At 36.0% G+C, this 25,857-nt stretch overlaps 3 protein-coding genes and 2 non-coding genes across 6 annotated transcripts in view; 1 reads left to right on the top strand and 4 right to left on the bottom strand.

The window, feature by feature from the left end:
- Positions 1 to 8,699, top strand: part of LOC113065596 (eyes absent homolog 4-like) — a 28,316-nt gene extending 19,617 nt beyond the window's left edge. Inside the window, 11 exon segments of the mRNA XM_026236974.1 lie at positions 723 to 903; positions 1,849 to 1,985; positions 2,125 to 2,208; positions 4,333 to 4,402; positions 4,405 to 4,421; positions 4,550 to 4,608; positions 4,795 to 4,955; positions 5,390 to 5,504; positions 5,600 to 5,721; positions 6,226 to 6,326; positions 8,013 to 8,699. Coding sequence (XP_026092759.1) covers positions 723 to 903; positions 1,849 to 1,985; positions 2,125 to 2,208; positions 4,333 to 4,402; positions 4,405 to 4,421; positions 4,550 to 4,608; positions 4,795 to 4,955; positions 5,390 to 5,504; positions 5,600 to 5,721; positions 6,226 to 6,326; positions 8,013 to 8,093 — 1,128 coding nt within the window. The 3' untranslated portion in view covers positions 8,094 to 8,699.
- A 2,593-nt stretch (positions 8,700 to 11,292) lies between these two features.
- Positions 11,293 to 14,246, bottom strand: LOC113065594 (40S ribosomal protein S12). Its single transcript, XM_026236968.1, has 6 exons — positions 14,099 to 14,246; positions 13,926 to 13,971; positions 13,156 to 13,272; positions 12,863 to 12,965; positions 11,952 to 12,053; positions 11,293 to 11,385 (listed from the first exon to the last, which is right to left on the bottom strand). The coding sequence occupies exons 2-6, from the start codon at positions 13,937 to 13,939 to the stop codon at positions 11,323 to 11,325; spliced, it is 399 nt and encodes a 132-aa protein (XP_026092753.1). The 5' UTR covers positions 13,940 to 13,971; positions 14,099 to 14,246; the 3' UTR covers positions 11,293 to 11,322.
- On the bottom strand, positions 13,031 to 13,115 carry LOC113065886 (small nucleolar RNA SNORD100). Its single transcript, XR_003279089.1, has one exon. It is a non-coding gene; the product is annotated as a small nucleolar RNA SNORD100 (small nucleolar RNA).
- LOC113065885 (small nucleolar RNA SNORD101) lies at positions 13,346 to 13,420 on the bottom strand. The gene has a single exon (XR_003279088.1). It is a non-coding gene; the product is annotated as a small nucleolar RNA SNORD101 (small nucleolar RNA).
- A 2,873-nt stretch (positions 14,247 to 17,119) lies between the features above and the next one.
- Positions 17,120 to 25,216, bottom strand: LOC113065595 (SH3 domain-binding glutamic acid-rich-like protein 2). Of its 2 annotated transcripts, XM_026236969.1 has the most exons (5): positions 24,936 to 25,216; positions 20,604 to 20,789; positions 19,447 to 19,518; positions 19,326 to 19,369; positions 17,120 to 19,046 (listed from the first exon to the last, which is right to left on the bottom strand). In XM_026236969.1, the coding sequence occupies exons 1-4, from the start codon at positions 24,978 to 24,980 to the stop codon at positions 19,352 to 19,354; spliced, it is 321 nt and encodes a 106-aa protein (XP_026092754.1). In that variant the 5' UTR covers positions 24,981 to 25,216; the 3' UTR covers positions 17,120 to 19,046; positions 19,326 to 19,351. The 2 variants fall into 2 exon arrangements, with proteins under 2 accessions (XP_026092754.1, XP_026092755.1); XM_026236970.1 differs by lacking the exon at positions 19,326 to 19,369 and having other exon boundaries at positions 24,936 to 25,212.
- Between the last annotated feature and the right edge of the window lie 641 nt (positions 25,217 to 25,857).

Raw genomic sequence — 25,857 nt, 5'->3', positions numbered from 1 at the left:
AAAGATCCGTCTGTCTCCGCGCATGTAAAACTCTCTCAAAGATACAAGAGAAGTCAGGGAGTGATAAAAAGCTCTGTGTGGATGGGCCAGAAATCTGTACGCTCCAGTCCCATTTATCTTTTTTTTCTCTTTATTACTCCCCTGATAAACTCCCTCTCTATTTTTTATTCATCCATTTAAGAGCATTAAATCTATATTCTTTCCAGATTTCACCTGAATTATAGAGGGAAGCGGGGCTAGTTGTCACACTCCAATGTTTGTTTCTTAGGGCAGATTTACTGTAAATTGGCTACAAAAAGAAGCTGTTGATTATTTCCACCATTACTGATCAAGAAAAAAAAAAAAAGAGTTCATTGAATATACATAAACCTTTTGTGACAACATGCCCAAATAGCAGGCTTCAAACTCATCACACCAATATGGGGTAAGTTGTCACAATGAGACTTGCCATTAAACAGCCTATTTAAGGCTTTTCAGCAACATTTAAATATTATAACACAACAGGCAAACATGTAAAAGGTGATATCAAACCATTGTTTTATTCAACAAAAAATTTAATGTTATTGCATCACATACATTTTTAACACATAACAACTTGCATCAATCTCAATAAAAAATACCCTGTCCACTATAAGGATAGTTTTTGGTTTGGGTTGGACTCAGATTTGTAATCAGTGAATGAATAAATAAATATTTATTATTTTAATTTTATTTGTTTCTAGCAAGAATATCCCACCTATACAACTTTTGGGCAGAATCAGTATGCTCAGTATTACTCCACCTCCTCCTACGGTTCCTACATGACCTCTAACAGCTCATTGGATGGCACAAGTTCAGTCTCCACCTATCAGCTGCAAGACTCCACCCCCATCATGACAGGACAACCGGCTGACCTGAATCCAGGTAAGCACTATCAGCAGCCACCCGGACCATCCTAACAACTGCATAACAATGAGCTAAAACCTCCCCAAAATACCTAGGGTGCTTCTCAATATCCCTCCTCGTCTCCTCGCTCCTCCGTCCTTCATCCTATGACCCGGAAACCGATCGAGCACAGCCATCTTGAAGGACATATCAATTATCTAATTACACCACGAGGAGGTGAGGATCGAGGAGGGAGGAGGCTTCATGAGGAGTGATGAGCGAGGATACACAGGTGTATCCTATGCGGAAGTCTTTTATCGACTTAACGTGACGCACGTATAAATTCTCCTCCCCCTTCACATCTGTTGTAATCATTTTTATTTATATTTTACCTTTTCACTTCAAATAAACCATGCATGTCATCAAAAATTGGATAATTGCCATTGTAGTTTAAACTTAATCATTCCAATAAAGCAACAAATGATGCAGCTGAAAGTTAGAATGGATGTTAGAATGTTCTTTTCATGGCCTTTGGCATGGAGGTATAATTTACTGTACTTGTTGATTATGTTAGTAGAGTGATGGTGATTGGGGGCTTTGTCCAGCAGGCCCAAAATTTAGTGGGGTCCTAAAGCTGCGTTTCTCAGTGATTTATCTTGGCTGCAGTACGGCAAAGCTCATTACAGTAAATTTGCTCACACGCATAGACACACAAACATCATTTCCCACTTTCAGTACTTGTATAAAACATGTTGTTGTTGTTTTTCCAGTAAAAAACAGATATGAGAATGTACAAACATAAACATTGCCGTTTTTGATCCACATATACAATCCCTGATTAAAAAGAAATACTGTAACAGCAAAGCATTATCTTTATTTCTTTGATTTACAGGACATATGAATTATCAGGTTGAATTTTTGCAGCTCAGCTGAAAGGTAAAACATTGATGTGTGTCATAAATGTTTCTCGTTTCCCATAAACAGGTGAGTTTGAAGCGGGGCAGAGCCCATCCACGCCCATCAAGGAGATGGAGGACCGGGCGTGCCGAGGGGGTGGGCCTAAGGCGAGAGGGCGGGGCAGAAAGAACAACCCCTCCCCAGCACCTGACAGTGACCTTGAGGTATGTACAGATATATGCAAAGCTCACAGTTGAAGCAGATGCTCACTTCATCTAATGTAATCATACTCTTCACTACCTAATCCCTGTGTCATCACTGTTGGTTTACTGAGATCAAACATGGGTCTGCATGTTTTTACAGAGAGTGTTTGTTTGGGATCTGGATGAGACGATTATTGTGTTTCACTCACTCCTCACAGGCTCCTATGCACAGAAGTACGGCAAGGTGAGAGCAAACACACCTACTGTGCACACATATTAAACACTTTCTTCAACTGTGGTGACAGTGAGCAACATGTAAGGTCATGTAAATGACCTTTAAATAGTTTTATCTGACATTAAATATCATAAATAGTTTAAGCAAAACTATTTGTAATGTTAACCACTGTTCTGGTGGCCTAATCAGTGTTGGATGTTGATTTAGTTTGACATAAAAACCTCAATTTTAAGTGTCATGTCAGTTCTGTTTTATTATATCATTTGGTTTTTATAATGAGCTCAATTCTGCAAATTAGCAACATTTAGTGTGCATGTAAATGCACAGAGGTTTTTTTCTTACCCGGTATATAATGTGTACGTTTTACTATGTACAGTTTTCCATTAGAAATTCCTAGTAAATTTCACAAACAATTACAAAGAAATGACTTCAAAGTTAAACATTGAATCAATAATTTTGAAGTAGCGTTTTTTTTTGTTAAACGGAATCCAATAATCTTTGTTTTGCTGACAACTTTAAAAAATATTTTTTTTGTGTGTATATCTCCGGAATGCGATAGTAAATTTTGAATCTTGCCCCAATATTATGACTCCCACAACTGTGCGCTTCTGTCATAGGCAGAGTGCATGAGAACAGAGTTGTTAGATTCAGCACTGTGACGGCCGAACTCAAGGAGTGTGAAGCGTCAGTCTTCTTCTGACACCTTCCCTCATTTCTTGTACAGTTGGTGAGAGACATAGAGACAGCTGCGGCTATTCACGGCTCTGGGGCTATTTCTGCAGGCTCTGTGACGATGAAAACCCTTCGTTCTTAAGCACTCTCGTCAGAGACATTGCACATGCTGTCAAGCCCAAGCGCCAGCACACACCGATCTATAGATTAATAACTGCAAAGATTGTGAAATTATTAAACATCAGAGTTCTAAAGTGGGAAAAGCAGCTTTATGCCAGTATGTCTTGAATTGTTTATTTTCATTGAAAAAAAAGATTGCCTCAATTATTTTTTTTTAACTTATGCTTAGATTAAGTTTAAACATTTTCAAACAGTTGAATCATCATTTCCAATCTCTGTCAGTTTTGCCATTAACTTTGTGTGTGTGTGTGTGTGCTTTTCTATTCTCGTTCACTGTCTTAGCCAATCACCTCTGAGCCAACAAACTCCATCACTTATGATGATTTTTACAGCTGGGTGCCCTCCCCTCCCTCGTTCTTTCACTCTCTCTGTGTGTGGTGTGTGTGTGTGTGGTGTGTAGTTTGAAGGGTGAGAGCATCTGATGATCTGAGACTAAGTGTAGTATCTGTCATCATTTGATGGAAACATGGAACATTTTATTTACTGAGCAAAATGTGCATTTGAAATACCGTATTCATATCGAGCCAAAACTGCAGAATTAAACACAATCCAACCTGCACATGTAATGATCACTGATTTTATTGATATTCATAAAAACATTCTGGTTAGGGTTTGTTCGAATTTTGATCTTTTTGATTAAGTCTTGGCACATTCAGAGTCTGGTTGCTATACTAAAATCTATAATTATTATTTATTTTATTATTACTTTTAATGTGTATTTAAATCTGAATGCATTATGAGGGTTAAAATTAAAGTTCTTATGTTATTAGTTCTTTCATTGAGTGAATTTTCAGCTTTCATGAAACTCTCTGCAATGATGTCATCTTCATTTTTGCATACTGGTTCGTTCTATTTGCATATTAAGGTTATAATCAGTCTTAACTTGTTCTTTGCATATATTTAATCATTTACTGTTATAGTCGCCTTTACACAGACTATGGTTCCATTTGCCATCTAGATAAAACGTTGTACTGAGTTGAGCTTGTTGCAGTGCATTCTGGGATTGCCTTCTCTGCAGTACAATCAAAGTTGTCTTAAAATTTGGCCAAACGTAATGGATTTACCATAATTTTGGAATAACTTTGCATCAGGAGTGTCTATGATGCCTTAAAATGTTGTAAAATAAAAAATAAATAAAAAAAACATAGAGTGTCCTAACAACAGCAAAGCATCTCCATTTCAAACTCGCCTAAAATTTCAAGTATGATAGGTTTGTTATTGGTGATGACAATGATAGTTGTAAAGTAATAAAATCCTAATAATGAACATTTGAATTCTCAGGACCCTCCTTTGGCTGTGACTCTTGGTTTAAGAATGGAGGAGATGATCTTTAATCTTGCTGATACACATCTATTTTTAATGATTTAGAGGTAAGCAAACTGCTCTCCTCATCTTCCTGCCTTACTTGTTTCCTCAGTTATTTTTCCAATCAGAGTGTGTTTATGTGACTGTGTGGCCCCCTGCTGGTTAACAGTAGTAACCCCACGATGTTTCACAGGAGTGTGACCAGGTGCACATTGATGACGCCTCTTCTGATGATAACGGGCAGGACCTCAGGTGAGTTTATCATCTGGATGATTTGATTAATTTAGCTGTATTTAAACTTTGATTTCAAAAAAAAATTTTTAAGACACCCATTATTCATGCAGCTGTAACAAAAACAAAGCCTAAAACTACGTCCTAGAATATGACTATGTATTTTACTTGTATGTAAAACAAGATTGTTATTGTTATTATCAACAGTACTTACAGTTTTGCCACTGATGGCTTCCATGCAGCTGCAACAAGCGCAAGTCTCTGCCTAGCAACAGGTGTTAGGGGCGGAGTCGACTGGATGAGGAAGTTAGCTTTCCGATACAGAAGAGTCAAAGAGATGTACTGTTCTTACAAAAACAACGTGGGAGGTAAGATCTGATCACAAGCTGAAATATTTTTACAGGATTTTAATTCTCCACAGCAGTTTTATTTAGTATTACTTATACACAGTATCATAGTATTTATTGATATTTAATATCAGCTTTTATTTTATTTTTTTTAATTTTATATTTCATTCATTATTTCAGTTTTAGTAATTCAGCTTGAACTTACTTTATTTTAGTTAATAAAATACAGTTAATTTAGTTAATACAATAAAATAACAACGCTATTCCATAGGTATAATGAATAGCACAATTTAACTTAATGGAATGACTGTACAGCATTAGGGCTTATGGGTACTCAGTGTGATCTGTTTTTTTTTTTTTTTTGTGCCCAGATTGTGCCAATTAATATCCCCAGTTTCATGCCGTAATATATACTCTATTTATGAATGTGGCATTTTGTTTTTGATCTATTTCAGGGTTGCTGGGACCGGCTAAGAGGGAGGCGTGGCTCCAGCTGAGGGCAGAAGTTGAGGCTCTCACAGACTCATGGCTGACCAGTGCGCTCAAGTCCCTGTCAATCATCAGCTCAAGGTCCGGCTCTTCATGCATCATCAACCTTTGTCATTGAGGACTATAGCAATATCTTACACAGCAAAAAAATCACGATCTGTGTCTTTCTCAAACAGGAGTAACTGTGTTAATGTCTTGGTGACAACGACGCAGTTAATACCTGCGCTGGCTAAGGTGCTGTTGTATAGCCTGGGCTCAGTGTTTCCTATCGAAAACATTTACAGCGCAACAAAAATAGGTGAGTTCAGATACAGCTCCATAAAGCAGACTTTGCCTTTAATTCATCATGTAAATTGTGTTGAACTTTTTATTTCCATTACATTTCATTTTGGCATTCAAGTGTAGAGTTCAGTCTGTGTGGTGCATGCTTTGGCTCACATTATTGCATTAAATCAAAACACATCAGGATGACCTGGCCATAAAGTTCACATTCACTCTCCGTCTGATCGTGTGGAATTGATTGTGATGGCTGATCTCTCATCATCTTCCAGGGATAAATTATTCTTTCGTTACACTTCTTTATAAACAGCCGGTTTCATTCACAGTGGGTTTATTCCACTCTCGATTCTGAAACACCCTATTTGAGCTGATATGTGGAAAAAAAGAGTGTCTCTTTTTCTTCCTGCTCTCAAATAATCATACTCAACCATGCACACAATAATCATGCTGCTTGTTCATCCCATGAGTAAAGCCAATGTGTTCTGAGCTTGTTAAGGTTTTTGTCTATGCCTTGTTTTTGCAGGTAAAGAGAGCTGTTTTGAACGTATAGTATCCAGGTTTGGCACTAACATAACGTATGTTGTGATTGGCGATGGGCGCGATGAGGAGCATGCAGCCAGCCAGGTAAAATCTGACCTCTGACCCCAAGCCTCTGACCTGTCACCTTATTTATGTTGCAGGCAAAGAGAGTTGCTTTGAGCGCGTAATGCAGAGGTTTGGCAGGAAGGTAGTGTATGTTGTAATTGGGGATGGTGTAGAAGAGGAGCAGGCCGCTGCTAAGGTAACGACCTGCAGGTGAACCGGAAGCAGTGTGTGCTTCTCAGATTGGACTTCCTGCCTGTGTGTGCTGTAGAGCTTTAGATGAAACTGATCGGCAGCTTGTGTGCTTCATTTATTTCCTCATCTGTAGTTTAAATGTGGACGTCTGTAGCGATTGCTTTTTCCCTCTGATCATCTGAGACCAGCTTTTCTTTCTCAGATCCCAAGCCATCTAGAACAGAGCTATTCAACAGAGGTTCTCCAAGGTCTCAGGCATCTAATCACGTGCTGTAGCTTCCTGTGGTCTGAGATTGGTCATGTTAACCTCCTGTAGATGATCTGCTGAGATGCTGAACCTAAAGACCCAGTTGAATACTTTTGTTCTAGGAAACCACTCTGCAGCATTTCTAAGAGTTTGTGGAATAAGTCTTTGTGTACACTACTGTTCAAATGTTTGGGTTCAGTGAATTTTTATTCAGCAAGGATGCATTAAATTGATCAAAGGTTACAGTAAAGAAAAAAGATATCCGTTTCAAATCAATGCAGTTTTTTAACTTTCTATTTATCAAAGAATCCTTATGTTGCGGTTTCCCTAAATATATACAGTTTATAAAAAGCAACACAACTGTTTTCAATATTAATAATAACAAGAAATGTTTCTTGAGCAGCAAATCAGCATATTCTGATTTCTGAAGGATCGTCTGACACTTGAGTAATGATGCTGAAAATTCAGCTTTGCAAATGCAGAAATAAATTACATTTTAAAATATCTTAAATACCTTAAATAGGGATTTCCCAGAATTACTGTTTGACTGTATTTTTGATCAAATGAATCCAACCTTGGTGAGCGTAAGAGACTTTATTCAAAAACTTTAAAGACCCCAAACTTTTGAACAGACCAAAAAACAAAAACATATTTTGAATATTTTTTATTTCACAAAATGTTAATGCTAAGCTGAAGGATTTGTAAAGGGTTTATTTGAAAATTCTAAATCATTTTAGTTAATAGTCCAAAAAGTAAATAACGTTCAATATATAAAATTAGTAATTAACTTTAATATATAAATGTATACATAATATTTAGATTTACTTATAGCACTTTACAAGAAACATCATTTGTTAACATTAATTAATGCAATAGAATCTACATTTATACATAATTAAAACAACATCAATATTTACCTAGATTAATAAATGCTGTAAAAAAAAAAAAAGTATAATTATGTTAACTAATGTAACCTTTTTTGTAAAGTGTTACTTTATCTGAAAATAAAAGTTTGTAAATGCTTTACTAAACTCTTTATAAACCCTTTGTAGCTTATTTTGAACTATAATATGAGTAATCAGTGGTTATTGTTATCTGGTTGTTTGATCTTTTCACCTCATTTACGGAAATAAAGAGAACTGTTGAGCTATAACAATAATATTAGACAAAACTTAGTGCAGTGACTTGACTTGCCTGCATGGATAATGCTGTTAAGCACTGAAGCCAAAGTTATTTTCTGTACATCTATTTTCAAACACACACTCACAGTGTGTTTCTCCCCACAGCACAACATGCCCTTCTGGAGGATATCCAGCCACTCTGACCTGCTTGCCCTCCATCAAGCACTGGAATTCGAGTACCTGTAACACTCGACACCTGTATCATAGGCCTTTTTTTGTACAACTATTTAAGAACAAAAGTACACTGCAATCTCTTTTTATGTTGTTGTTGTTGTTTTTTGATTATTTTTAAAGAAAACTCTGGCTTTTAAGATATTTCTGCACTGTCTTAAGAAGACTAGGACAGACTGGAACAAGGGAAAATGGGATTATAATGGACAAACCAGGCTTGTAAAGAGCTTACTAAGGTCTTACGTCACACACACTGCATTTCATGTCTGAATGACCCTCATCTTCATCCTGAACCCACATATATCCTCACTCATCTACAGGAATTTGATTATCTCCGTCTATACAGTAGAATTCATTTCCACTTAAACAACTCAAGCACTGTATTCTAATCAAGGATCATTTAGAATAGACACATAACATGTAAATTATTTTACAGTAACTAGATTAAACACTAAAGGACGCTGTGTGTTTTCACATGGTATTGTTTTGATTTTGTGTTTTTTGTAAGGTTTTGGCAAAAAAAAACAAAGAGTCTGTATAATTTGTTGTGCCTTATAAGATGTTTTGTGTGTCAGTTTTTATTTTTGAGAATGTATGTAGATAAAAAATGTAAACATTTGAGATTTTCTTGAGTTCTCTATTTTCTAATGTTTAAGAATTATATGTATGCTGTCAATACTGGTGCGTCTGTAGAAAACCAAAGATTTTAACTTTTATTTTTTTTCTTTCTTTTTTTGTGAGGAAACATTCGTTTGTACTTTGGTTGAAGTTGGAAAGAACAGCGAAATAAAAGTCCATCCTCAGAAAAAAAGAAAAGAAAAACGTTAATAAAGCTGTAGTTTCATCCTGACTGACCACTAACAAAACCGTAAGCGTAGTGCTTATTCTTATATTTTATTAAGGGAATGCACCTGTCTTTCTCAAAAAAATTTAAAGTTGCGTTAATTTTAAACTTTAACTTATTGACAAACATTTATGGAAAATGAGTATAGATATTATAGGTAAAGTCACGTCATAAACACAAGACTCTGGGCTTACTTTAACTTAACGTACTCACGTCTTTTGTGTGTGTGTGTGTGTGTGTACCAATTAAAAAAAAAAAGTTACATTTTAATCCTGTTTCATTTAGCTTTCACACTGCCATTTTTAACCCAGAACCTAAAGACAAGGAGGTTACACACTCGTTGGACAAATTTTAGGAGGTATATTTTATGAACTTCCAAACATCCAAAATGCCATGACTTTGGTTAATGAGCTTGTTGTGAATTTACGATGGTTTAAGAGCGTATTAAATGCGTGGAGTCAAAAAGGTGCCAGGAATTCCTCCGTTGCGCACATGTACAGAGATCTGCTGTAAATAGACGGCGATTCCGAGGCCTGGACTGAACTGTCAACATGGATCTACGAGGAGAAAAACCAGGTATGCTGGAGCCTTTATCATTTTTAAAGTCACATCTTAACACGGCACATCTGCTTTTGGTTAATTTGGATGTCTTTGGTTCATGCTGCATTTACAGGTGAAACTTTAAAAAAAAATGCTGATCATGGAAAAGTTCTTTTTTTTGTAATTTAACTCAAAAAAGCAAACTTTCTAATATTCCTGATTCATTGCACACAAACTGAAAGCTTTTTTTTTCTGATATGATTTATAGCCTATGAAAAAAAAATTCAGTAAAAAAATCGAAAGATCAATCAAAAAAAAAAATAATAATAAAAAAAAAAAAATATATATATATATATATATATATATATATATATATATATATCAAAACAGAAATGTTCAAGATCTCCAAAGCAGGTTTAATTATGTACTCAATGGTTGGTGCTCCCTTTGCATGAATTACTGCTTCAGTGCGGTGTGGCATGGAGGTGATCAGTCTGTAGCACTGCTGAGGTGTTATTGAAGCCCAGGTTGCTTTGATAGCGACCTTCAGCTCCTCAGTATTGTTTGTCAGATGTTACTTATCTTCCTCTTCACAATACCCCATAGATACTATGTGAGGTTCAGGTCAGGTGAGTTTGCTGGCCAATCAAGCACAGTAGTAAAATGGTCAGCAAACCACTTGGAAGTGTTTTTGGCACTGTGGACAAGTGCTAAAGTCCTGCTGGAAAATGGAATCAGCATCTCCATAAAGCTTGTCATCAGATGGAAGCATAAAGTGCTCCAAAATGTCCTGGTTGATGGCTGCATTGACTTAGGACTTGATTAAACACAGTGGACCAACACTAGCAATGTCCCGGCACCCAAATCATCTCTTGACTTCAGAAACTTCACTCTGGACTTTGGATTCTGTGCTTCTCCAGTCTTCCTCCAGACTTGCTTTCCAAATGAAATGCTAAATTTACGGAAAGAGGACTTTGGACCACTGAGCAACAGTCCAGTTCTTTCTTTTTTTTTCTCCTTACTCCAGGTGAAATGCTTCTGACAATCTTCCCAAGACTGTGGTCATGCCTGTTGCTTGTGCAGCTTTTCCTGCCACATATTGTCCTTTGTCAAATTTCTATGAATATATTTTGATATAGCACTCTGTAAACAGACAGCCCTTTCAGCAATGACCTTCTGTGGCTTACCCTCCTTGTGGAAGGCGTTGATGATTGTATTCTGGACTGTCAAGTCAGTAGTCTTTCCCATAATTGTGGTTGCATATTCTAAACTAGCCCAGGAGGAACCCAGCATTTATAATCAAAATCAAACAAAACCAGCTAAAAATGTAATATATTTTTGGAGGTACAGAATTGTTAATTTCCCTAAGCTGCAAGTCTTAACCATCAGAATCCCCCCCCCCCCCCCAAAAAAAAACACTTGAAATGTGTGTGCAATGAGTATAGCATATAAGTTTGCATTTTTTTTAAGTTAAAATATTATAAAATAAGACCTTTTCCACGATATTCTATTTTTTTTTTTTTTTTTAGATGCACCTGTATCTCAGTTGAACCACACTAGAGCTGTCTGCACCCATTTGTGCACCAAGGTTCAGATGGCAGCGTTCATGCTTATTTAAATGAACCACACCAGAACTGGTTATATTTAAAATCAAACTCTAAATGTAAACTCAACCTAACAAGCCACAAAGTCCACCTTAAAAGCTGGACAAGAGTTCACTCTGTACCAATTGTTTAAGACAGACAAAACCTCAATTTTGGAATTAAACTCAGAACTTGCATGAACTGCTATGACTTCCATACTCCTTTCAAAAACAAAAAACAAGTTACATAATTTCCAAAAGATCTTTTATTTGGCGCCTTATTTCTTAGATTTGAAGTACTCCTCAATGACGTCCTTAGCCTGCGACTCTTTGCCATAGTCCTGCAGATGGAGACATGAATACATTAGATGCATATTAAACTCTTTTAGACTTTTTTCAGTTTAAAAAAAACGGTCCTGACTGAATTCTTCCTGTAATTACAAGAGAAAACTAAATATATATATATATATATATATATATATATATATATATATATATATATATATATATATATATATATATATATATATATATATATATATATATATATATATATATATATATATATATATATATATATATATATATATATATATATCGTCCAGTTATTCAGTACATTAAGTTTGTAGCCCTTCTAGGGACCTCAAGAATCAAAACAGGAACAAGAGGCTCGTGTTCAGGCACTCAATCTAGCCAAGACATACAAAAACCAAACACATGGCATGGACAGCCAGCATCTGGACTCGAGCTGGCTCAAACAACCTAAATCTAAATCTGAAGCTCAAATATTCTTTTAATAAACACTAATCGTAAAATTTGAGGCATCTCTTCTCCAATAAGGTTCTAGATTAAAGTAACAATTCAAAACAGACTCGGGGTGTGAACAGGACTACAGTCAGACACCCACCTTAATGACTACACAGCTGCAGCCCACCACCTTGCGGGGTTTGCCCTCTCTGTCGATCTTGCACAGACCAACCCACTCACCAAGCTTCTTATTGTCATCAACCTACAGGAGAGCACAGAGACCATTATATTTTATGACTCCACACCTTTAAGCAGTTCAAATCAGAGTTATGGTTCCCAAATAAAAAGTTCTTGGCAATATTCAAGAGAACACTTTGCATTTAGGGTTTTCATAGAATTTAATAGCTAATAAAAAGGAACTAGAACTTTTCTGAAGCAAACATGGGTGTTGCTGGCCACAAGAATAGTTTTTAGCTAATTGTGGTGGTTCAGATGTTCTGGGTGGTCCAAATCAAGAGCCCACCACCAGGTCTCCAGATTTGGCTTGGTTACCACCATCAACAACAATTTATCAACCAGGACAGGTGTTTTTAAATCCTGGTCATGGAGACCCAGAGCACTGCATATTTTGCATGCCCCTCTTCTGTAAAATACTCAATTCAGTTGCAATAAATAAGGAAAATAGACAAAATAATCAGTGCCATGGGTCTCCAGGACCAGAATTTTTAAGTCAAATTCCAGGTAACAGGTTACAATTTAAGTCCAATGGAAGATTTCTGCCACAGAATAAAAAGGTCATTGCAAAGTCCCACAATTCAGATTTTTTTGCAATTGCAAGTTTCACAATTTTAAATTTATATCTTGCAATATTGATTTTGAAAGTCTGAATTGTGAGATGAAGATGCCAAAAAAAAAATTGTGGCGGATATGTGATGCAGAATTCAGAGTTTCTCATAATTCTGAGTTGCAATTAAGTTTGAGAAAGCTCAAACTATTGGAGGCACAGTTTTGTTCTGTGGTTGAAAAAGCTTCCATAAATCCTGATAATGATAATTCTCATAGCTTCCTCACCTTGATAAGGTTGATCTGATGCTCGGCACAGAGAGCCTCCACCAGCTTGACGTACATGGGCTCATCACAGTTTGCTGCCAGGACGCAAAGATGAGCCTGGCGCCTGTCAAACACAGAAAGATCATGAGCCTTCAACCTCCTCCAACAGGTAGAACCGATCACTTCAACAGCATCTCAGACAGAAATTGGGTAACGAATGGCAGTTATCCTCACAGACTTCAGAAGAGGGAGCCAAATTATCATCATAGACACACAGCAACATCTCATAGCATTTAAAAATGGTAACTTCTTACTTGTCCAGGGCCTTGGCGGCCTCACGGATACCGCGGGCCAGACCGTCGTGGATGAGTGCGGTCTTCAGCACTTCAGGCAGAGCCGTGTTGACATCCATCACACCTCCGGCAGCGATGCTGTCAGTTGTACAAGAGGATGTTATTGGGGTGTAAAGAGTCAGGCGTGCACACACGCATTTAACAACCTGCGGCTTTTCAGATTGGACGTCTCACTCAAGATTAGAGTGAAGGGGTATCCGACTAAAGACTCAAAATTCATCACAGCCGAGGTCACCGAAGACTCACTAATATAAACCTTAAAATGCTATAAAGTGTCACACAAGGACAGAAATCAAGAGAAATATTCAACACCTGTATGACTTTGTGGCACAGGAGTATCAATGTGTTATACATATACATCAATAAATACAACATTCAATATGTTCTCTTTGATACATCGAAGAGGAATCGGTCAAGATATTACATGCAAACTTAAATTATGCCAATCCAGTCACAAAACGATAACATGTCTTCAGATTAAGTTTAATAATCATGTGGACTACTATTGAGTGTTTTGCCTCTTTTTGGAGACCACTTTAGATCACGGTTTACTTTCTCTGCACAGAAAACTGGAGTTCAGACGTTGTTATTTTTTTTATTACACTATGGGCTAAGTCATTAGATTTCTAAATATTAAGGGGAGTAAAACAAGCTCTAGTCACTAGACACATGTTCTGTATTAAGTTGTGCAGTGATTGCACTGAAGTGTGAATATGAGAACAGTCACTCACCCTTCCTCGGCCATTGTAGATTAGCGATGGATGAGAGGATAAAAATCTGAAATAGAGACATTATATAATCGATATATTAGGATCCATTCCTTAGGATACATCTTAGAGTACTTTAAAGGCAGGATGGTGGATATTTAAGACCGATTCTGTCAGATCACAGAAACTCGCCCTACCTTCTCTCTGACTGCGGGTAAAGAGGACGTCATATCGCCGACAGCATTGTTTTAAGCGCGAAGGGCCCTGATGGTGTCCATTTCACTGCCTGCATGGAGAGCCACGAGGAACTTGTACACACGGTGTATAGAATTTACTTACTGTGTGTTATTGTTTTTATTATTATTTAGAAAATATATTGCTCGACAAAATTGTAACACTTCCGTCTAAAATGTCTGCTTAATCTACTGCGATGGCGCAAGCCCCTCACTCCCCCACAAGGTGGTGCTTTTGTGGCTCATCAGCATTTGCTAAGGTGCGTTCCATTATGCACTATTCTACAACGTTTTGTAGTATAAATAGTTTGTGTAGTGCGTTCACACCATAGACTGTATAAAATCAGGTTCACAAAGAAAAAGTGCACTTTAAACACCCGGATGTTAAATAAACGAAATGAGGAATGATGGACACTTCATGCACTCAACGCTATCAGGTTATCAGACTCTGATTATGGATGACAGAATAACTCTAATAACTAAATTAACCAAAATAACTGAAATTCATACACTACATGGTTGAGTACATAGTGCATAAGTACATAGAGTATGAGTGCCTAGTGTATGTGAGTCACTTGGGACGCAGCTAGCCAGTGTCACCAGAAAGTATGTTGACATTTACACTTAAAAATTATAAATTAAGAAATTGTATAACTATATATATATATATATATATATATATATATATATAGTTATATATATACTATATATAACTATATATATATATATATATATATATATATATAAAACTGCTACCAAATTATATTAATGTTTATCTTAAAATGAGAACTTTATGAGCCATATTTGCAACCAGCTTTTGTCAGGTTGATTATAATACATTTTGTTGTGCAAACTCAGTTTAAAATGCCCCCATGCAAGTTTAAGGCAGAATGCAACAGTTGTGTTTGTGTGTTTGTGTGTGTGTGTGTGTGTGTGTGTGTGTGTGTGTGTGTGCTGCTTATGGTAGGTGGGGCTGTCAGGTGTAGCTACTGTCAAAACGAGCTTTTCCTGGTCCTTGAGTTTACGTTTGTTTAAAGGTTCAAACAGTTTACTGAAATACCAGAATACCAGTCTACTTCAGCAGCCACTTTTATTCTCAACAAAACTTATAGCACGTTTGAAGATGTCCCTTACAATCTATTTCAGCAGTGTGAGTGGCTCTAGAGAGGTATGTATCTCTTTATTTCTCTGGACTTATCTGGCAGTTGTTTTATTTTTATTTTTTTATTTTTTATTTTTTTATTTTTTAAATTATAAATTTATATTCTTAAGTGTATAGATTTTTTTTGTGTTAACATGCTAACTAGACAGTCATCTTATGTCAAATTAGATCAGTGAAAATAACTCAATAGATCTTTGTGTATATATTTGTTTCTGCAGAAGGATAAAAAAAAACTTTTAGAAGGTGAAAAACATTATTTTAAGATAACTGAAGTGAATAACTACTTGTTCTTGTCGTATGTTTTAAAAAAGGAAGAGGAGTTTCAATGTGTGTTGTCAGAGGTTTCATTTGATCTCTGTTTCTTCAGGTAAAGCAACATCAGTCTGAGATTTTCCAGTTCCTGGATTCCAAAAAGATCAAGTACTTTGCTGTGGACATTGCAGTAAGCACTGAAGTGAAGGAGGAGATGAGGAAGAAAGTGGGAAACCCCTCAGCCATGCCCCCTCAGGTCTTTAATGGAAACAAATACTGTGGGGTGAGTCTCATCTTGTAGCCTAGTTTTGACACTGGTCTGTAGATCAAGAAAGAAATAGTGCATCTATTTTACCTGCATCAAAATCAAAATCAAGTCAGGAATGGTGCGTTGATTTTGCACCCCCCCCCCATAAGTTCAGATCCATTCGTTTTTCTGTTAATTGTGAGTATTATGTCATGATTTACAAATGAAACCTGGGAATAAGTATTTTGCAGTTATTAAGAAAAACACATAAAGTTCAGACTATGATATGAATGTGGAAATCTTCTAAAGAAACAATGTGTATCTGTCAGTAGCTCCTTGGGTTTTGTAACAAGCGTGTTAAACCACTGAGTCAGTCACTGAGAGGGCGTAAGTGTTTGTAGTGTATATCAATGCTAATAATTTTGTTGTGCAAACTACACTTGAAACAAAATGTTCATATATGCACAGTAAACCTGTTAGGCTCGTTCAGTTTCTTGTAAATTAAAACACACCCTTTCAAACACTCCCATCATCTATAGATGTTTCCACTGCTTGGAATGCACCAGTGGTTTCTTGTGATAGTGTGTGAACACACACTGTTTGCAAATTAACACACATGCCTTGTGTCTGGATGTACTTTATCAGTAACCCCTATGTAAATGCTTTAAAAATGATCACTTGAAGTTTTCAAATCTTATTCTTCCATACTCATTTTTTATTTGTAAAGACCATATAAAGCTGTTATCACCTGTCTTTGTGTTCATAGGACTATCAGAAGTTTTTTGATGCAGTGGAGGATGGGAAACCAGAGGCTTTCTTCAAACTCTGAGCTACTATAGGCACAATGAACTAATCCTTGTAATTTTAAGATGACATATGTTAGGAAGCTACATATTTTACATCATTAAATGCAAAAGGATTTTAATTCAAACTCATCTCGGTTACATTTTGTATCTACGGTACAATCTATATTTTTAGCACCTTCCCTATTTGACCACTAGGGTGCAGTAATGTCTCAAATACCTCAAATGTCATCACCGTTGATGCATTTAATCCACCTGATGCGTTTTTGAGCAGTGTGATTACACTTAAAAGTTCAAAACCCATCACAGTGGCTTAATAGCTTATTAATTTTAGTTTACAGGAAGTGTTGTATTTGGCCTTCATTGCCATGCCTTATCTTTAAAAATCATAACTGATGTCATTATCTAAATTTGATTTCAATTAAATTGTAATATTGTAATTAGTATTCACTATCATTAGTATTCACATTTAAATAACAAAAGCAAAATGTAGGTATAATTATATATATATATATTTTTTAATTCTGATTGACCTATTAAAAGGTAATGGCAGCAAATGCAAACATTGAACTATAACAGAGATTCAGATGAACAGTTTATTGAAAATAAACTATTTGATAGATTTAAATTAAAGTGAAACAATGTGACTAAGATCAGTATCCATGAATTTTTTATTTATTTATACAAAATTAGTTTGAAATCAAATAATAATTGGCAGACCCTCTAGACATCATGGACTCTCTTATAAGGAATTTTGTCCTGTGTGTCAAAATGTTATTTGAATACTGTATCCATCCATTTTTAGTATTCAGCTCATGGTTAGCAAACATCTGTATCTATTTATAGACGAACAACATTTTCTCACACTCTCTACGTCAGCCTCTTATGCTAGCTAATGCAAAACTGCCACTTGCAAAGGCATGCTGGGATATCTGGACTGTTCCACTGGGCTTTTTCAAAAGTTACATTATGCTGTACACACACATTATACTGTGTTTAGAAAATTAATACAGCACAGCAAGTTAAGCAAAACGATATACAGTATGTTATATATATTAAAGACAAATCATTTGTTTCAATTATAGAATGCCACTTTTGTTTTATGTGCAATATTTGCCTAAAACAAGACTCTGGAGAAACACAAGAAAACACCATTAAAGAAGTTTTTTATATATATATATACTTTATTAAAAATTAGATTTTTAAATTATTCATTTAGAGTAAACAACAGTAACTTCATACAAACATCAATATAGAGAGGAAGTATACATATGTGTGACTATATGTGTGTGTGACATAAACATGATTGTGTCCTGAGAATGGTGTGTGTGTATGTGTGCATAAACATACATTTAGTGCTTATTCATGTGGAATGGGAGGAGTGATGCAATCTAAATGAATAGTAAATGGAAAATGTAATGAAAGTATGTTTGGGAGTGAGTCTGTTTTGTTTAAGGTGGTTTTGGGGGAGAATGGCAGTAGATTGTCATAAGAAAAAAGAGAGTAGACTGTGTTAATATAAAACATGTTCCACACAACCGACACTGTGAGTAAACCAACTATTCTCCCCTGCTTTGTATAAGTCACTATATGAGCTACATAAATGGGTGAGCTGGGAGTCAAGGCATCACAGTGTGATACATGCTACATGCTACCATACCCCTGAGAAGAAAAACACATTTTAACAGAAAAATAAAGAGAAAAAAACAAGATATGAGTTCTTTAGCATGTTTTCCAGCAGAAGGAATGAGAAAAGGATGTAGGAGTGAGATCTGAAATTCTACTAATAAAGCATAAGGTGTTCGAAAACTGATTCAGGACCAGTTTAACACTCTGAAAAGCTTTGAAGAGCCATTATGTGTCGTGGAAACACTAAGCTTAGATCAGCTCTGTTATGCTGAGATATTAATTCAGGTCAGGATTCTATTTCCTGTTTTGAGGCTGTTTTTGGTGTGAACTTCTTTTTACAAATAGATCAAAGCCTGCGGACAGGACAACATTATACCAAATTCTTCTGCTGTTTCCCAACAGTTCCTTTTGGCCGTCCGTCTGAGCTCCTTAACAAAGAACGACTTACAAGAGACTTGCATACTTATTATTCTCTTTGTGTAGATTAACAATGTAAGTCTTATGCACACAAAACACACACACAGGTATAAGTTCACTTTCTATCCCTGTATCATGTTTAAAAAAGCAGAATAGGCTTTTCATGCAACACGTGTACAACAAATGAAACAAAACAGCAATGCACATAAATAATTAATTAGCCATAGAAAACATATGTAATCACCCTGTGTACGTGTGTGTTTGAATGAGAAGATGTTTCTTCGGAAAAGCTGGGCCGGAGGGCAGCCTGTGTTTGGCAGAAAGCATTGCTGGCAGTGAGGGCTTCAGAGTAGAGGACGAGAGTTACATCAATGTCAACAGCACGATCTACGATTCAGAGTCCTGCAGAGAACAGAACTGAATTCACTTAGATGTTAATCCTATAATATAATCCATAATAATATCACATTAAACAAGTGTAGAGCCAGTAACAAAATATGACAAAAAAGACATCCACTATGAGAATTACATAATGTGTTTCATAGAATATATTTTGAATACACTTTATTTTTCTTATTCCACTGGCAAATAGTGTTTTTAAGCATAAATATAACAAACTTAATGCATAAAAAAAACAAGAAAATAAATTGCCAATAGGAGAAATATATCAAATATACTCACAATATATTTTCTGAAAACAGGTTTTATCATCTAATATAAATTAGCTTTTGAAATAAAATAGTTTTAAGAACTTTTTAAACATAAAACATTTATTAAAAGGCAAGCAGGAGTGTGTTTGTACCTTTACAGGGGACAGACGGAGGAATGAGAACACTGTGTTCATCTCTTTAGACTGGAAGAAATCTTCATAATCCTGCAGAATTAAAAAAATGAGAATTTTTAGCAACTATAACACAGTGTTTTTGTGCTGTTTGTCTTGGATATTGGATATAATAATGACATTTTTATCTATATATATATAGATATTTTATCTATATAATATAATATACATACATTCATATTAAACTAAAGCATCTTGGTAAAAATACACAAGGATGTGTCTTGCCCTCCAATAGTGTTGAATAGTTAATCACTGTGACATGTTAAGGAAACAGATCTGCTGTTCTGATTGGCTACGAGAGATGTTGGGGGCAGGGTCTAAGAGTAATCAGGATTATTGTGAGATTAGTTCAGTTGGACACTCAAAATCCAGCCACTTCCATGAATCATTCACAAAATATACAAACCTTACCATAACTCAAGTGTTAAGTGATGAATCATTTCTAAATTAAGATTCATGCTCATAAATGTCTTTGTGATTCTTCAGCCATTTATGGCAAGAGAATCATAGTAGCATATTACACTACAACTCTAATTAAGAAAATAAGTGTGTGTGTAGGTGTGAATATGAGTAATAGGGTTTGTTTTTCCTCTTTTGTTTTAGGAAGAATCAGAGGCATGCAAATGCCTTCCTGTTTTTAACTACCTTATATAAGACATCTCATGCTTTAAAGTGATTGGAGAGACAAAACATAATAAATACCACACTAGAATGTAGGCTGGAAAAGAGAACAGTGCCACACATCTTACACCATGGAGCTTTGTTTACATATATTGATTTTTAATAAACATCCTCTTAAACCAACCCAATATCGACTCTTTGGTCAGACAGGGAGCTTTTAGCTGATCATTGATTTAAGTGTCTGAGAGAAACAGTGTATTACTTCAGCAGAAGACATTTTACAGAACCAATTAATACGAATGAATTGTGTTTTGTGGTAAACTGATGAAGATATAACCAATGTGTGAGTATCTATAACTATAAATTAGCTTCTGATAGAAGATTATTGGTTAATCTTTGTACAAGTTAAGTGAGAATGTTTTATAGGAGAAGGTCCATCACCTGTCCAGTGTTTGATGAAGCAAGCATAAGAATTAGTTTCTAATTAAAAGACTCACGCCGCAGTAGTCTTCTCCATTGAAGATCTGAGGGGGGAGAGGATTGCCTTTTTCAGGTCGTTTCTCTTCAGGAATGTTCCGGTACATCCAGAGCCTCTGATCCTCCAGCATGGTGATGTCAACCTCCTCAAAACTGATCCGGTTGGCCTCCAGAAAGCCCACGATGGCCTGCTGATGTTTCTTCAGCTGAGGAATCACACAATGAATGATCTGTGATAGGTATTGAATGATCTGTTTTATTAAGATTATTAAAGTTTACTCTCAAATGTGACTGAGTATTTATGAGTGTATAATATGGACAAGGTGTACTGGTACTAGTTAAAAGTGTTATGAACCATTTTTGTACTGATCAACCTTGTAATTTTCAGTCTTGAAACATTTTTAATTTAATGCACACTTAATAAGTGCTGACAAAAAAAAAGGGTTGTGAATGTATACGTTCTTGTGTGCATTAGTGTCTGTGTATTCATTCTGAAAACACACAGATGGAAATCATTCAGTGAAATTCCCATTAGTCAGATGTAGGAGGAGAGTACTGATCGACAAAAAGGGATTTATTTAAAAACCAAATGTAAAATGTACTGTTGGGACTTCAGACACACCTAAAAAAAACCTCCCTAAAAGAAGAATAGAATATGACTATGCATTTAAAACACATCAAATTTAACACAGAGAACGATGAAAGACTGTGCGTGTATGTTGCTTTGGAGTGTCCATTTTTGTGGTCAAAAAGGTTATTTAACATCTGCTAATTTATTCTGGCATCCTGTGATTCTGAAACCTTCCCCATATTAACAATGAATAAACATTTTGTCCTTATCTTACCCACCTGTCTGTCACCCTCTGCACTCAGCTCTCTGTTGAGCGGTTTAAAAACACAATAGTTCAATTCCATTGCAACAATGCCAGGCGAAGCAGATTTTCCAAAGCATAAATATGTCTTTCTTTAAATTCCCAGCATGTAGTTAATGAATGCATTAAGAAGTGGCACACAGAGATTTAATACAGTAGACTTAACTGATGCTTCAGTTTTAACAATAAAAATGTAACACATTTTAGCTAAAAAAAAAACAGGTATGAACCATGTAGACTATTAAGAGCCAACAAAACTCCAAAACCTTTTATATTTCCAAATAAATAGATAAATAATTTTTTTTTATTGTGTTTCACAGAAAAAAGAATACAGATTTGGAACATTGTGAGGTTTTCGTTAACTAAGACTATTAAAAAAAAGTCCTTACTTGAAATAAAATAAATATTATAGTGAATAAAATGAAATATTAAAAAACCTAATAAAAACTATACAGACATCTTATAATAAAACAGAAACATTGAATTATTTGTCTACATTTTATCAATGGTACTAAAATAGTTTGTTGATGGCAGAATGTTCATTTATGGTTGAACTTTCCCTTTAAGATAAAAATTTGTGCATGCAACCTTAAATCTTTAAACTATTATTTAAACACCACACACACATAAACACACACTAATCTGATGCATTAGCTCTACAGTATGTATACCTTTAGCTGATGATATACATGCATTATGCCTCAACAGACTCCGGGGCAGATGACACTTCTTCAGTCTGCGCATCTAACTACAGTATGAGGCCTGGTTTCAACAGCTGTTTGAGAGGGTGTGACTTACAAAACACACACACACCTACACACCCTAGTCTGGCAGTATTACAAGTGTGTTGTCCAGAGAGAGTGTTTTTGAACATATCCACATTGTGGAGGAGGGCAGACAGAGCACAAAAAGTCCCCTGCCTTAGTTCACCTCGCCTTGCCAATCTTTGTTTCTCTCTATCTCTCTGCTGACTTTGCAGAGCAAGCTGCTGGGCGGACACTGCATGCAGAGCTGTTCAGATAAATTCTGTCACTAAACACACACACTTGTGTGCACACAGAGAGCACAACTGAATAAAGATTCATACCCAGTGATGTGTTGATGAGTGAATCACATATCTCTCACACACATAGGCCTATGTGCATGTTTGACTTAGTAAAGGTAGAGCAGCTCTCCGTTAAACATTAAGCTCTGTCTGTGCTTTTCAAAAGCTCTATAAAATTCCTGCCCTGATAAACCGAAAGCAGGACAAGCAGATCTAGCCTTGTGTCGAACCCGCGCAGCCACACAATGCAGCTATTGTTTTATCCTCAAAACAAAATACATACACATTCTCTGTCTATATGATTCAGCTAAGATTGTGTTTCCTGTAAAAACTGGCTATCATTAAGTTACATAATTCCACCAGTAGGTCTTTTGAGTGTCTCGTTTCTTCATTCAACTGATTCGTTTAATAACGCTGATTCGTTCCGAATAAAAGTACTTTTATTAGGCTACTGATATGACTTGGATCTGAATGTACATCATTTGAAAATTTTTAAGTACACAGAAGTTTTGCATTTGTAAAACTTTTTAATTTATAGTAAAAAGACGAAGTGCTCTTTAAAAGAAAAACAAATCCCATGAGGGTGTGCCATCCTGTTCTGAATCAATGCGCTGAATGCACTCTTACCACTCAGACGTTCTTAACACACTTACAGGCCCTGTATCACTGTAGAACCTGTCTCTCCAATAAGTTCAGCTGACTGAAAATCACTCAGTGAGTGCTCTCAGTCACAGTCCTTCGCATGCATGTGTAAAGTGCAACGGTTGGAGGTGGATGAGTGTAACAAGTGGAAAAGGTTAGCCAGGGTATGACCTTTATAACCCCCCTCTGACAAAAGCTTATGGGAACTATGTGAATCAGAGTGTTTATGTAGCTGTAAGTAAAAATAATAACCCTCACTCACATGATCCTAAAATCTGTAGTACAGTCTTTAAGCAGAGATTGGTTTATTCAGCCATCACTTGCTTCACATCAACATGACAAAACAAGTCATATAACAAACACATGTAAACTGAGTGAACACACACACAGTTAGTCTGTCCACCCATCACGTGCCAGTTATTGATCGAAACATTTCCTTTTTCCTTTCCATTTATCATCTTGTTTGCCATGCATAGAAGAATGTGAGCATAAAAGACATCGCTTATATGAGAGCAGTGTGTGCTGAGACGATTGAGACTTAAAAATAGCTCTTTTTAAACAATCCGGGTCTTGTAGAAATAAGGAGATAGCGGAAATCGGTGCATAACTCATTTAGGCTATTACCTCATTCTGGTACTATTAGGTTACAGTGCTGAACTGTACTTGCCTCTCTATCTCCTAACATCCAAAAACACAGGCTTCATCTCCATATCAAAGCTGTCAAATACACACCAAGTCACTATACAAACATCATCTAAAAACCATCAAACACCAAGTGAATGACATTACAGGAAAATATGAGTAGTTGCCCTTCCTTTCTCCCAATCCCAATCCCTCATTTAAATGACAAAAAATTAATGTCACTGGACCAGCCTGCTAAAAGGCGGAAATATAATCCCAGCTCTGAATAAATCAAGACATTTCTTGTGCTTTCCCTGCAGGCTGTGTAACAGAGCGATTAAAACTGAGCTGATCTGCACGCCAGTGATTGTGGCATTGGAGTTGGAAGTGGGTTGGCTTTTTCTGTAAACATGCACTTTGTCCAACCTTTAAGCTTTATGGCTGTTAGCAGTGCGCCGAGGTGGACAACAGCTTTGGATTATCTTAAATACAGCATAAACCACATTTAATAACCACTGAAAAGCATTTGTTAGAAACCATTGCTGAATACATAGATCAGAACTGAGTTTGGCAGTGGTTATGTAATACATTTTAGAGTCACAATAAGTCATATCTATTCCAGAATGTTCTGCACTGTGTGGCTTGAAAACAGACCCAGTTTTAGGTGTGCACTTTGGCAGCAAAATGTCATTTAAATGTAAAATACAAAAATGTGCCACAGTTATACCCTTATGGTATCCTTTCATTTTTGGGGTGGGTGGGGTGGCTGTTATCATGAACATGGATAATCAGATCTATGGTTTATGTTGAAATTGCCATTTGATTAAATCACTGTACCATGGTATTGCCTGCAAGAGAGGGTGTGTTTTCCAAGATGGTTAAGTTCATTAAGTGGCCGGGTTACTTGAACATAACGCAATAAATTCTTATTCGTATATTACTCGCGTGCACACCTTAGGCTACTGAGTGCCATAAATGTATCATGAAGTGAGGTTATTCATATAAATCTATAGCTAATCTATGACAGTCTTACTTGATCTAAGTATTGTGTTATTTAAATAACTATTACATGGAATAGATTATAAAATTGCAGATCACAGAATAAAAATTAGCTGTCGTTTGATGTCATTCTCCAGTTTTACAACACGCGACTCGGTGTAAACGTTACTCACCGCGACAGACCCGGACGAGGAGGCGATGTACACTCTGATGACCATCCTAATCCACACTTGACCTCTCGCGGAAGAATGAAGACTGGGAAATGTTGCGCTCTCCTTTCTAGACTTCGTTGGACCTGCGGTGACGTCACCTTCACCCTTTGAAATTAAAGTGAGTGCGCGCGCCCGGTGTTCTGTAATAAAGCCGCTCGCACTCCATCAGTGCACTTCACTCGGGAACGCAACTATGGACTGTATAGAGCGCGACAGACTCACAGCGCTTATCCTCTGGCTCCAGATCAAAACGTTAATCATGGGAAATGTAGTTTACATCTCCTACAAAAGACTAAGGATATTCGTGTTATTATTTATACGATTATCATATGTAAGATACCTGAAAAGCTATGCAAATCTCGCTCTCACAGCGTTACAAATGCAAACAAAAACGTTGAAACATTAAAAATTATAAATATTACCAGGAACGATAGGACCACCAACATGCTAAATTATTGATATGACAGTGGATTACTGATATTTATATTTTATTTAGATATTATTATTTTGTCATTTCAAAATTGTGGAAATATTTTTGTAGGCCTATATAATATAAAATGTTTTTAAATCAACGGTAGACTAGGATGTGGCTCTATTTTGATAAGTGTCAGTTTTATATGTTTTATATTTTATTTAATATTGTATTTTGATAGTATTTAATTGGGCATTAACATGTTCGTTCTAACTGTGATGACATGAAATATATTTTACATTTATGCATTTAGCAGGCGCTTTTACCCAAATAAAATTATTAAATATTATTAATATTTTTTATCCCTTTATTTAATCCAAAATATTATAAATCAATGGGACACAAGTTTTATTATTTAGATACAAATTATAATTTCATTAGCATCGTTTCTGCTGGACATTTATATTTTAA

Source organism: Carassius auratus, chromosome 48 (assembly GCF_003368295.1).
Source record: "Carassius auratus strain Wakin chromosome 48, ASM336829v1, whole genome shotgun sequence".
NCBI classification, from domain to species: domain Eukaryota; kingdom Metazoa; phylum Chordata; class Actinopteri; order Cypriniformes; family Cyprinidae; genus Carassius; species Carassius auratus.
Note: the sequence above shows the minus strand (reverse complement) of the source record. Positions and strands in the feature narration are given on the sequence as shown.

Coding starts and splice junctions, on each gene's coding strand:
- LOC113065594 (XM_026236968.1), bottom strand. Junction 12,054..12,862: donor ATCAGATCAACCTTATCAAG/GTGAGGAAGCTA, acceptor GCTCTCCTGTAG/GTTGATGACAATAAGAAGCT. Junction 11,386..11,951: donor GCAGCTGTGTAGTCATTAAG/GTGGGTGTCTGA, acceptor CTCCATCTGCAG/GACTATGGCAAAGAGTCGCA.
- LOC113065595 (XM_026236969.1), bottom strand. CDS start 24,980: ATGGTCATCAGAGTGTACATCGCCTCCTCGTCCGGGTCTGTCGCG. Junction 20,790..24,935: donor CCTCGTCCGGGTCTGTCGCG/GTGAGTAACGTT, acceptor GTGATTCCTCAG/CTGAAGAAACATCAGCAGGC. Junction 19,519..20,603: donor ATGGAGAAGACTACTGCGGC/GTGAGTCTTTTA, acceptor TTAATTCTGCAG/GATTATGAAGATTTCTTCCA.